Here is a 13246-nt window from a genome sequence, read left to right as displayed (position 1 = left end):
CATGATGGGCATCCACCGTCGAGGTACACCATGGTGGACTAATATGTTAAAACTTAAAACTTAAAAGAAAAGAGAGGCTTAAAGTGCATGAACCTCACATCACTTGAATAAAGCAGAGGTACGTATATAATTATCTCACATCCAAGAGATGTGGGATGAAATGGCTTAATAAAAGAATCAAGACAACAAATTTTATGCTGGTAGGCGATGTGGAAGCGAGGCGGGGTAAGTCTGATTATGTGTAACCATGACATAATCAAGTAAGGGCATATATTTTGAATTTTTAATTGAAAAATAAAAAATATTGAAAAATATTATTACCTAATTGAAAAATAATAATTTGAATTTTTAATTGCAAAATAAAAAACCAGAAAAAAAGTTATTACCTAATTAAAAAATAAAAATTACCTAATTGAAAAATAAAAAAAACTGAAAACACTGTAGCGACACGTGAATGATGATGTCATGCCAATTTTAATTGAAAAATGTTATTACCTAATTGAAAAATAGTAATTTGAATTTTTAATTGAAAAATAAAAAAAACTGAAAAAAGTTATTACCTAATTGAAAAATAAAAAAACTTAAAACACTGAAACGACACGTGAATGATGATGTCACGAGATCATTCACAGGGTGTGATATCATCATTCACGAGGCGTGAGTTACTGCAGATACGCTAATGGAATGATGATGTCAAGGGGCGTGAGTTAGTGTAGCAATACGTGAATGGAATGATGATGTCATGGGGACATGAGTTACTGTAGCGATACGCCAATGGAACCGATATGGGTGCCGATTCTCGTGTCAAACCGAACGAGTCCGGTTTGGGGTACCGATTCTCGAGTCGAACCGAGCTCTCAGTTCGGGGTGCCGATTTCCATGTCGAACCGAGCAAGTCCGGTTCGCCTCGGTGAGTTTTAAAACACTGAAGCTAACCATCAAAATACCGAGCTGGGTTTTATCCGGTCATGGACCCAAATGGGCGTTAGTGTTCGATTACATACCAGGTCATGGGCCCATTTACAAACCCCGTCATGGACGCAAATGGGCGCTAGCATTCGATTACACAAACCGGCTGTAGAAACCAGCCATGGGCCGGGTCAAATTAACCCAAACCGGCCATAGGTAAGTTCTGACTACACAAAATATATGAAAAAAATTAAAAATAAGAAATAATGTATAAACGGTAAAGTAAGACCAAACAAAACACATTTGAATGAGACTTAAAAAGTAGTAAACAATTAGATTTTGAAAAATTAATTTATGAATTGATTTTTTTCAAGGAGCCAGTTTCTATGCGGCTAAGCATACATATGAGAAATATGGGCCTATTAATAAATCTATTTTTGAGATGGATTTTTTTACTTATTTTTTAAAAGACATGGAATCTCTAACATGATCATGAATATAAATAAATAAATAGAAATAATAAAATTAAAAATTAATAATTCTAGTAAGAAAATATTTGGACGGTTAGTTTCTATTATTTTATGGAACACCTACTTGCATCCATCTTTGAGATGAATGCTTTACACTTTTTGGACCAAATATGAAGAGTCATGCGGTCCAGCATGCATGAAACAATTTTTCTTTTTTCACAATAATCCAAAAAATATGTAAAAATTTAAAAATAAGTATTCATACTTAAAATAATTAATTTATGATGGGTTTTTGTCAAAATAATCTTAACAAAAAGGTAAAAATATAAAAATAAGTATCCATACGTAAAATACTTTCCAATCTTTGTGAAAATGATATAAAAAACCATATCACAAATAGTCCCCTTAATTTTTTAAATTTTTTTTTTCTTTAAAATTCTTTTTAAGATCCTCGACTGTCTGATCAGTTGCACACCAATATAGAACCCTAGACCAATCCTGTACTATGAAGTTTATTCGAGGGATCATGTTCCAAACCTCTGTTAGGCTTCCACAATGTTTCCACAAGCTAAGTGTTTTAAGGTCTCGAGCTTTGGACCTGTCCCTAAAAGTTAAAAAATAAAATAAAAATATTGTCCAATGTTTGGAATATCAAAAGAGGCAAATACTTACCCAAAAAAACCTAAGGGCCAAATTACAAAAAAAAACCAAAAAACCAAAAAACAAAAAAAACAAAAAACCCAAAAAACCCAAAAACAAAAACAAAATGAAACAAAACAAAAAGTGCAAAAAAAGGACCAGTGGACCTGCTCATAAATTTTGGACCTCCATGTAACATCTAGAATACATATGTAAAAATCCCCTCATTTCAATGAGGTAATTCAAAACAATCTATTTTTAACAGAGTTTCGCGTACATACATCATGAATGTTTCAAATATCTTACTACATCATTAAATCACAGTCAATGGATGGACGCATATCGTAAAAAAAAAAAAAACGTATATCTAGAGAGAATGTTGGGTAAGTACCTCGAAATAGATGAAAATCGGTGCAAGTTTATTTCTACATTTTAAAGAAAGAAGTCGAATTTATTAGGATAGAGTCATTTTAGGTAAAGAGGGAATAATTTTCTATGGAATATGAAATTATTATATGCACTAATTATGCCCTTGTAATGCATGCATTTTAAATAAATGATCAAAATAATATACACCTCCAAACTTTGTCTTGAGATGCAATTTTGATGTCAAAAATTCTTAAGATGGTACGATAATCTATTTTTATCTCTATTTATAAAATTTTAAACTCCAAAAATAGTTCAAAACAAGCAGATCTATAAACACATGAAAAGGGACATTCTACATAATGTGTTGCAAAAGGTACTAATTTTAGGACTTGAAATCTCTCTCTTTTTTCTCCATATCTACACATCTAATTGCCGTGATGATCAATTAGATGTTTTTTCAATATCAAAATAACCTTTTACAAAAGATTTTAGAGGTGCACATTAATTCTACATTTTAAGGTGTCAACATTATGTAAACTTTTTCTTTTAAATAAAATGAAAAAGGATTTATATAAGGGTGAAGCTCTAAACAATCAAATTAAAGCGCACCTCAAAAGTTTACTAGAGAGATTGCTTCGATTTTGAAAAACCCTCAATTCGATATTTTGACTTCAATATAGTAAACATGAGAAAAATAAACTTCAAGTTTTTATAATTTGGACAATAGAAAAGGTAAACATGACAGAACTAAGGGGTTATTTGGGAGGATAATTTTAGAAATGAGGATATACGTCGTTTTTCCCCATAAAGAATGTTTTAATAGTCTTTTGGAGTTTAAACAAAGTTTATGAGATCTGAAATTATGTACCATAACCTTGTTAGAGAAACCGACTTTTGACCTTTATGCTTCTTTGTTCCAATTTGGTGAGCTTGAAGAATCTTAATTTCCTTCATTTTTGTTACTCCACAAATATTCAATTTTCCTCTTATGGCCTCTGTTCTTCAAATTCATAACTCACTCATGGAATTCATAGTGTAATCTTTCCCACCCTTTACCATTCACCAACATTTTTACCATTATTCTTCTTAGACCTATTTCCCCAAAGGAAAAGCACATTCGTCTTGTATCAGCTTTACTTACAAGGAGATTTTCCCTTTGCCGTAGATTGCTCGGGATTCAAATAGCAGGGGCTTTGTGGGTTTAAGTTTATATGTGGTTTATTTGCAGAATAAAGTGCAGAGTTCGGGAAAAGAACGGGGATGGTAGTGGTAGCACCCCCCTACTCTAGTCGTTGTGATTTTCATTCCCGCTGTATTATTTGACACTTTAAAAAACCTTACTTTTAAACTATTTGAAAAAACGGGTAAGGACATGTCTTCCCTACTGAATTACCCCAAAAAAAAAAAAAAAACAAAATCCAAACCTCTCGGGGGCGATCACATTCTAGTGAACCCTTGAATGACCCAATTCCCCCGTTTTTCATGTTTTTTCTTCCTCTTATTATTTTGTATTTGTACATCGGTCTAAATCAAGAATCCTCTGATTCCCTAGCTCTCCAAGGTCCCATGCGGATTTTGTAAACAATGGTTCATCACTGAAACTATTGACCTTGATGCATGTGCCATACCAACATTATGATGCACGTTATCTCCTCCATCCATAATAACAGTGGGATGAGATGTTTCTCCACTAGAGGAAACAATGGCTGTTAAATAAAGGAACTGCTCAACATTGTTGCATACATGGTGGACATGATATACCAACCATACTGCGCGTATGATACACATATCACACTATATACACTCCGATTCCAATTTCCATATGTTTTTCTTGGATGTTTGTTGGAGATAAAGCCTAAAGGAAGGCGAAATCGCACCCCTAATTGCAGAAGTGGGAAAGAATAATATTAAGTTAAACATAAGGCATGGGTGGATGCCATTGCAGAGTATCATACATCACACACCACTGCTGTGTAAGATGCTTCTTCAAAGGAAAAACTAATTTATAGCAGAGCTGTGTACCATGCTTCAAAAAGCCATGTAAAAGCAGCAGCCATAAGTGTCATCACCATCCAATTAACAGATGGACAGCAATGTAGACAGTGTGGGATCCATCTGAACATGAAATGACCTGAGGGGGAGGTCCCCCTCTCCCTATCACTGTCCATCCGCATTGATTGGATGGCACGACACCTATGGCGATAGGTTTCTATCATTCTATGGTCACATGAATCATATACACTCATTCATTCATGGCTTAAAGGCAAAAACATGAAGATTGTGATCTATTAATCTACACCCATACACCCACTTGAACAGTCATTGAGAGGCCCAGTTACCCCTCTTAACAACCAACTGTATATCCCATTCAAAATCTTCACCAGAAGAAACTGATCTCTCCTTTTCGCGAATGTTTGCGTGTCGAAGTACAGTGTGAGATACACATGAGCATGATAGTATCAAGAGTTTATACCTGCACTGTGAAGAAGGCACTGAGCGCCATGAAGACGACCACTTGCTTCCTCATTGGCTGCATCAAGAACACGTAGCTCTTTGATCTCTTCTTGCCATATTTCAATCTGGTTTTGATGAATTCTGGGAAAAGAAAAAAAAGAGATTGCTTTTTTAACGCAGAAAGAACACGGTACGCACCATTAACAAGGAGAATCATTCTAGTTACAGTAACTTAGCTGTAGACAAATATTCCTGTAACAAGGAACTTAGTGTCCGCAATAAATTTTTTGAAGAACTAATTCTTACGAGATTATCCGCTCCTCAAATTGGGTGCTTAGTTGTCTGAATAGAGTACGCCCTGCTTCTAAAAGCTCAGAGACCTGTAAATGTCATTGAAAGGTTCTTTTGTTGTGCTATGAACAGAATACCACCCAGCATTAATAATTTTTTCGTCAAAAAGGCACAATGTTCTGTAAGGAGATACCACAGTTGAAATTTTTCCGAATTATAGAACCATGAATCTCCATGAACTGGGACACCTTAGAAGAGAGTTAACCGCCCTTACTCGCATAAACAACTCATAGATCATAGCTTACATTCATTAATAAACCTAAAGGCTATTCAATGAACCTAGTTAAGACACCTAAGAAGAGTAAGAAGCAAGGTTAACCGGATACTTAAGCAACCAATCTGACTCCTCTCCATTAAATAACAGAGAAAGGAAAAACAACTTGAAAATTTCCATTCTTTTGAACTCTGAAGCAGTTGAAGAGGAATATTTTTGAGATTATGACTTGAGCAGTGTAATTTTCTAAATTAATCAAAGAGAAATTTTCAGTTTTATCTTTTTGGCTATGATATCAATCAGTTATCATCCCGAATTCCAAGAATTTTTCATTCAAGAGTTTGGACTAAAATGCTTTATACAAAAAGATTCAGATAAAGCAATTGCAGAAGAATACTTCTGTGATTCTAGCTTATACAGTCCGTAAAATATTCTGAATTGAACACTGTAATTTTCCGAATGTATAGAAAACCTTTCAGCTTTATTGAAAGGTTACTTCGGCGTACTAGTAAGAGAATATCAACTCAAATTCTTTATTTTTTCACACTGCCATCTTTTTCTGATAAAAGGATTTTCCTGAATTTTAAAATCAGGAATTTTCATATCACCAAGTCATAAAAAAACTAAAAAACTGTTTTAAGTTATATCACAGCCCAAAATTTCCAAATTACATATCTATCACTGTAAAAGGTAAATGAAAATGCCTAACACTGCAACTCATTTAGAATCAGACCAAATGCGGAGTAATCGGTTTGCAATTAAGTCGTAACACTGTAATTTTATGATAAAAGCTTTAACTTAGAGCTGAATTCCCAATATTCACTATGTATTATGCTTAGAAACGTACCTTAAATGTGAAGCCTTCCATCCTCTGAAGAATAAGATTGATGCTGTTCTCCATCTCCTCGGATCCTTTCACTGCATGCGCAGTCTCCTCTACTATTACCCTTTCCAGATCTGCTTCCTCTTCCATGGTTTCTTCCTTCACAAATCATTAGCCAGAAGAGATGAGTGATCCTCAAACTCGAACCTCAAATAGGAAAGACATTCAAAGCCAAAACTATGAAGATGAAGGTTCTTCGACGCCTGCAACTTAAATCACAGAATACACAGAGAAAAAAAATGGAAGAAAATTACCGGCGTTTTCATCCGTTTTGTCGCAGATTCTTCCTCAGAATCCATCAATGGAGCATTCCTGGGCGCTTCTATATCCTGAAATTTGAGAGGAATTGAGATGATTTTTGGAAACAAATAAGGGAGATTCTTTAGTAAACAAAGTGAAAGTAAAAAGATGTTTCAGTTTGAAACCACGAATCAAAAGAGCGAGATCTTTGAAAACAGAGTGAAATTTGAAAGATAATTTCAGCTTAAAACCCTCAATCGTTTATTTTTCAGTTGAATTGTTGAAGTTGCAGAAAAAACTATACCCGCCTCCCATGGTTCTCGAATCAGAAGAAAATTCCCGCCTCTAAAATTCTCGAAGATTTTAATTTTTCAAAGCGAATGGTATCCATGGTGGGGCCTGTGGTTCATATATTGCTTCGTAGACCATGTACCTCACTGAGCACAGAATAGTCATAGGGTTATCACCGTCCCCATCACTAAGGTTAACAGTGCAATTTGAATTGACAACGTGTCACTTTTTTAATCACCTCCGTCCGTACAGAAACCGAAGGTGATGCCCTATATGACCATACTATAGCCAAAGTTATGCTTTTCCAAGTAATTTATGATGGTTTAGTTTGCCATTGGGAATCGGCTTAGGTTCGAGTGGCCAACGACATCGAGCAATGTTACGTCTTAAGTTCGATTCGCACTACTCGTATACCCAAAAACAGTTTTAGTGCACAGGCACACTCGATAGCAATGTTAGAAAAAATCTAACTGGTAACCGTTCGGTTAGATCAGAACCGGTCATTTGTTGGTTCCGGGTTTGGATGGTTTGGATGATAAGCCGATAATTTAAAATATATATATATATATATATATAATCCAAAAAATAAGGACTTTGGTTTGTAATACCTCTTTTAATATTATTTATATTATGATAAATATTAAAAATTATTTTGGTTATTAATACTCACTTTATGTTTTTCCAATTTTTTCAAAAAATTTTAAAAATACCCCTAAACATAAATAGATTCTTTAAAATCTTTTTTTTTCATTAATTTTCAACTTCATTTGAATGTGTTTTGTTTTAATCACTTTTTATATGTTTTTCATATTTTAGTAGATTTTTTTTTTGTAATTTTTTATTTTTTTCAACAAATTTTTTATCACTCGAAATATTTTTTTAAATACTTTTTTACCGCTCAAGACTTGCCCGTTTAGGGTAATTGGCTCAGCCGGCTTTCTGAGTAGGCCGATTAATCCGGTTCCCATTTGATTTTACTAATACTGCTCTATAGCTATACTGTTAAATGGTGGATCATATATATGGTACATATGTGCTCGCAACCCAATGCAGTCGCGGTTCTCTTACATTGTCTTTAACTCGGAAGCGTGCTCCTGAGTCAGCATGTAAGGGCGCCCATGATAAAACTAAGTGCCCTAAGGGCCACCGGCTTGAATTGTTTGGACTTCGGACTTGGGGGTGACAGGACCCGTTTACGGGTATGGTCCTAAAAATTAGACCTCGCGGATTGGGTTCGGATCCAAATCTTGGAACGCTCGGTACTTTATACAAACCTCATCCATTTATAAAATATATTTAAATATATTGATATTCTAATTTTTTAGTCAGGTCCAATCTGGTCTGGTAGGGTTTGGATTCGAGTTTGGGTTTCGGTACCACAGTATATTTTCCGGCTGAGTCTGGATCCAGGTCTAGCAACTTCAGACCAAGTCGGGTTCAAGTCCCATTTTTTTTCGTGTCTGGATCCTGCTGGACTCAAACCTGACCCCGTCCGGTTGCGATCCCTATTTGGAGTTTGAAATTAAAGTTCATTAGGGACATCTATGTGACTCTCGAGTTCATTAGGAACATCTCTCACTTTTCTCTCTCTCAAAGCATAGTATTGCATTGTTTGCACTTTGAAATAGAACTTAATAGAGAAGGGAAAGGTAAAGATATATGCTTATCCTCGAGCCACTTACTGTTTGATCTAAATTCTATATTTTAGGGTATTTTATTTTTATTTTTTTCTACATATGATCTAAGTGAAATTTGTTACATATCATCGTCTCAATGAGGCGCATCAAAAGACAATATTAAAAAAATATTTTTAATAAAATATAATGATCAAAATATTCTTGAAACTTTTAAAAGCATTTTGATCATTTTATATTTTTAAAGAATATATATTTTTTTACAGGTACTTGCTCATAAGAGGAGTTGATGTTCAAAATTTAGTATCAAAATACTTTGTATAAAAAACATTATAAATAAATTAATGTAAAGGCGTGACATTATAATTGGAGCCATATGAGCCATCCATCCATTCAGGATAGGATCGAGGGTCAAGTATGTAAGTTTTTACCGTAGGGAAAGTATAGAAACCTCTCCCTCGGACTTTCAAAATAAACTTCTCCCTCGGACTTTATTTGTAGATTTACGGACGTTACACTACTAACGTAAAACGGTAAGAAGTGGAGAATAACAAAATATTTTAAGACATAAGAAACCCATAATACATCTTTAGTATGGACAGTTTTGGTGAGTCAGCCAACTCACCTATTACCATGTGGTCCCTTGTCGATCTAACATCCATCTCTAAGATAGATGTCAAAAAATATTGCATCCAATAAAAGTTATTATGGACGGTGGAGAAAAGAATTAAATAATGTAGTTTATATTTTTTGAAAAAAGAAAATTTCCAAATTTAGATTATTGTCATGGTTGAGATTTTGAACTCGAAAATTTTCGATAAGAAATCTATTTAATAAATATATTTTGTGGGGAGATCACATAAGAATAATGTGAGTCAGCTTACCCACCAAACACTTTTCTCTTAAATATTCATATCTATTATGGAAAAAATTTATATAGAGCCGAGGCTCTAAACAATCAACTTAGAGCCCACATAAAAAATTTCAGTATAAGAGGTTGTTTTAATGCCCAAATATCCTCAAATTGATCAACTCGACATCAAGATGCATGGACATAAGAAAAAAATGGATTTCAAGTTTTGGAAATAGTGCATCTTGTAACGCATTTTTGGACTGTCAATTTTTAAGATTTTCAAATTTTCATAGATCTATTTCTTAAGTTTTAATTTTATAATTAAATATGAAAATATATTTTAAGGCTATCACAAAGATTTCCAATATTGAACCACATTTCTTGACACTATTTGAAAGTGTGCTTTACTTTGATTGTTTATAATGTCGGCTCTGTACAAACTGTGCCCAAAATTACGGCAAAGGTTCGAAGTTATGAAGTATTTAAGGTTTATAGAATTTTTTGTTCAACATTTAGAAATGGCCGTAACTATTTTTAAGGGTGTGGTTTGCATAAGGCTTCAACCTTAAATAATCCAATTAAGGTGCACCTCTTAATTTTATCATAAATGTAATTTTGATATAAAAAATTTTTAGGATGGCCTGAGAATCTATTTTCATCTCTAATTATAAAATTTTAGCTTCTTCAAATCAAGTAGATCTATGAACACATGAAAATCTTGAAAATGGACAATCCAAATAATGTGTTGCAAGATACACTATTTCGCAGATTCAAAATTTTTTTTTCTTTTCATATTCATACATCTCGATGTATTTCATAGACTCAAAATCTTTTTTTCTTTTCATATTCATATATCTCAATTTCGAGATGATCAATTAGAGGGTTTCCAATATCCAAACAACCTTTTATGACAGATTTTTTAGGTGCACTTTTAATTCTATATTTTTAAGTTACAACCTTATATAAACCTTTTCCTATTTTTAAAATATGTAAAATCTATTAGAAAATAATAGTGTTTTTTCTATTTTTTAATTTCTCAAAAATAGTACAATGAGACATAAATGATAGTTTAAAGCACTAAAATAAGGGTGTGTTTTCTATAAGATTTCAACCTTGAACAATCCAATTAAGACACACCTCCAAATTTTATCATAATATATAATTTTGGTGTAAAAAATTCTTAGGGTCATTTGAAAATCTATTTTTGTATCTAATTATAAAATTTTCAACTCTTAAAATGGTTAAAATAAAGTAGATCTATAAACATATGAAAATCTTGAAAATGAACAGTCTAGATAATGTGTTGCAAGATGCAGTATTTTTGGTACTCAAGATTACTATTTTTCCAATATTCATGCATCACGATGTCGCGATGATCAATTAAAGGGTTTTTCAACATTAAAACAACCTTTTCTAATGGATTTTTTAGGTGCATATGTAATTCTACATTTTTAAGATTGCAACCTTATATAAACTTTTTCCTTAAAGTAAAGATTTATACATAATAGTCAATAGATTTGAAATAGATAGAGACAACATAAGTTATATGAGATTGATTAAAATTTCTATTTTGTAATTTCTAATTTCTGATTTTGAAAACAAATTAGTTGGTAGGAAAAATATAAGCATAGATTGCAACGCATGCTTTTTGTTCTCCCGACAGATAGGGCCCCTCAAACATTGGGTTTCATAATGAGCAAAACCTAAAACCATGAAAGCCACTAAACCTTAAATTAAAGAAACCTTGTCCCTAATTAATCTTATATATTAAACCTAAATCAACCTCATCGGAATCATCCATGAAAGCAATTGCAATGGAAGAGATTTAATATAAATGCCTTAAAAAATATAAAGAATTAATTTAATTACGATTTTAAAAATCAGCGATCCGGATCGAACTCTTCTCTCGTAAGGGAAAAGTCCATTTCATATATATATATATATATATATATATATATATATATATATATATATAAGAAATTATCCCTTGGGGCCAAAGCTAGTATTTTATTTAGAGCATGAGGAGTCCCTCTACCAAACACAACAAATCATGGGTTGGAGCCCATGGTTTAAGTTGGTTGTCTCCCTCTTATGGATGCTATGCATACACAGCCACATATGATCAATATTTCTTACACGCATGGAAGTAAATATTAGAAGTGAAAGTAATTTCACATTTTTAAAAGAAGCCGACAAATGTTTTTATTATGTACACAACGGTTACTTCTTTCTTTTTTTAACTATAAAATTTTTAGTTAGAGATATTTATTTTATTACAATGAGTTGCATTTCAAAATTTATTATGACCATAAAATTAATGCAGTGGATAACAAGACATGAGACAGATTCATAATATTTATGGATTTTTTCTAAAATAATGAAAATTGATAATGCAATAGCATTATTTTTTAAAAAAAAAAATCTAAAAAATTAGATTTTTAGGAAATTTTGGTGATTTTTAAATTTTTTTAATGCCAGCTATTGCCGATCTGGCCAATTCTCCAATCCAAATCGATTATCCACCATTTCAACACGGTTTTTGGATAGCCAATCCGGGTCACCGATCCATTTTTTAAAACCTTAGGTTTAACTGACTATAGCATCTTAACCATAGAAACTCATTTGGATCAATAGCTCGAAAAACTCCTTAAATTCATAATTAATCTTGTCCCAAACAACCTGTTTTAAAGGTCAAAACGACAAATCTTGTATAACATCAAAGGAAAAAAAAAACAAATCTTGCATATTTTGTAGCAGCAAGCATTGCATGTACTTTGTTTGTGCCTCTTGTTCAATATAAATACCTCTCTACCTCCTCCCTCTCTCTCTCTCTCTCTCTCTCTCTCTAAATAAATATAAATAAATGCCAAAACAATGGAATGAAATTCCAAAATAAATGGAATCAAATTCCAAAATTTCCTATGAACTAGGTACCAGGAAACCATAGAAAACCATGCCTTCATATGTATTTTTATTCTTTCACATGTCATCAATGGATAGATAATAAGGAAAAGATTTATATAATGTTCCAAACCAATATAAAATACAATAGAAAGTACACCTCAACAATCCAATAGAAGGTACACCTCAACAATCCAATAGAAACTAGTATTTTGAATTTGGACAACCGTCCAATTTATCATCTCAATCTCAAGTTGCATTGATATTGATAAAAAAAAAGAGAAATAATATGAAATCTTAAAAAATAGTGCATCTTATAGCAAGTTATGAACCATCTATTTTCAAGATTTTCAAGTGTTTATAAATCTACTTGATCTACAATATTTTTTGAATTTTAAAATTTATAATTAAATTTGATTTAAGATTTTCAAACTACCGTAAGTTTCCAAACACCAAAACATATTCTAACAAAATTTAGAGGTATACCTTATTTATACAACCTTACTCATATACGCATTGTGGATCAACTACCCTAACCACCCAAACTTCCAGCACATTACTAAAAAGCTACAGCCAAGCACATTCTTAAAAGGTTAATACCAAGGATGAACCTATGATTACGTTTCACAACAGTTATCATTTCCAAATTGAAAAAAAAAAACAAAAAAAGCATTCGCTCACTTGAATGGAAGTACATTTTACACCTACTCCTTGAAAAAACACTTATAAGAGGATTTTTTATAGGAAAAAATTTATATAGGTTTGCAAATAGAATTAAGGGAAATTATTGTAAATATACTTTAATTTTAATTTAAGCTTAATTGAAAAAAAAAACTAAAACTTTTGTTTACCTCGTCTACACCATTTTTCCTCATAGTCGGCTTTTTTTGGACCAAAATGACCTTTATGGTACTCTTACTACCATAATACATATCATTTTATACGGTATTTAAAATACCATCGTAACTTCAAGTAATATTATATTACCTTAAGTGCCGTAAAATTCTGGACATGGCCGTAAAGCCAATTACAGTACTT

The 13246-nt window shown here is 32.5% G+C and overlaps 1 protein-coding gene across 3 annotated transcripts; it reads right to left on the bottom strand.

Moving 5' to 3' along the window:
* Positions 1-4644: 4644 nt before the first annotated feature.
* Positions 4645-6912, bottom strand: LOC18421800 (knotted 1-binding protein). Of its 3 annotated transcripts, none has more exons than XM_020662759.2 (5): positions 6834-6912; positions 6544-6618; positions 6254-6388; positions 5148-5221; positions 4645-4982 (listed from the first exon to the last, which is right to left on the bottom strand). In XM_020662759.2, exons 2-5 carry the CDS (start codon positions 6586-6588, stop codon positions 4847-4849), a joined length of 390 nt encoding a protein of 129 aa, XP_020518418.1. In that variant the 5' UTR covers positions 6589-6618; positions 6834-6912; the 3' UTR covers positions 4645-4846. The 3 variants fall into 3 exon arrangements, 2 of the variants coding, with proteins under 2 accessions (XP_020518418.1, XP_020518421.1); XM_020662762.2 differs by lacking the exon at positions 6834-6912 and adding an exon at positions 6715-6794; XR_016045778.1 differs by lacking the exon at positions 5148-5221.
* Positions 6913-13246: the final 6334 nt, after the last annotated feature.

Source organism: Amborella trichopoda, chromosome 12, assembly GCF_054954075.1.
Source record: "Amborella trichopoda isolate Santa Cruz 75 chromosome 12, AtrichopodaSantaCruz75HAP2 v2.0, whole genome shotgun sequence".
In the NCBI taxonomy this organism is placed as follows: domain Eukaryota; kingdom Viridiplantae; phylum Streptophyta; class Magnoliopsida; order Amborellales; family Amborellaceae; genus Amborella; species Amborella trichopoda.
Note: the sequence above shows the minus strand (reverse complement) of the source record. Positions and strands in the feature narration are given on the sequence as shown.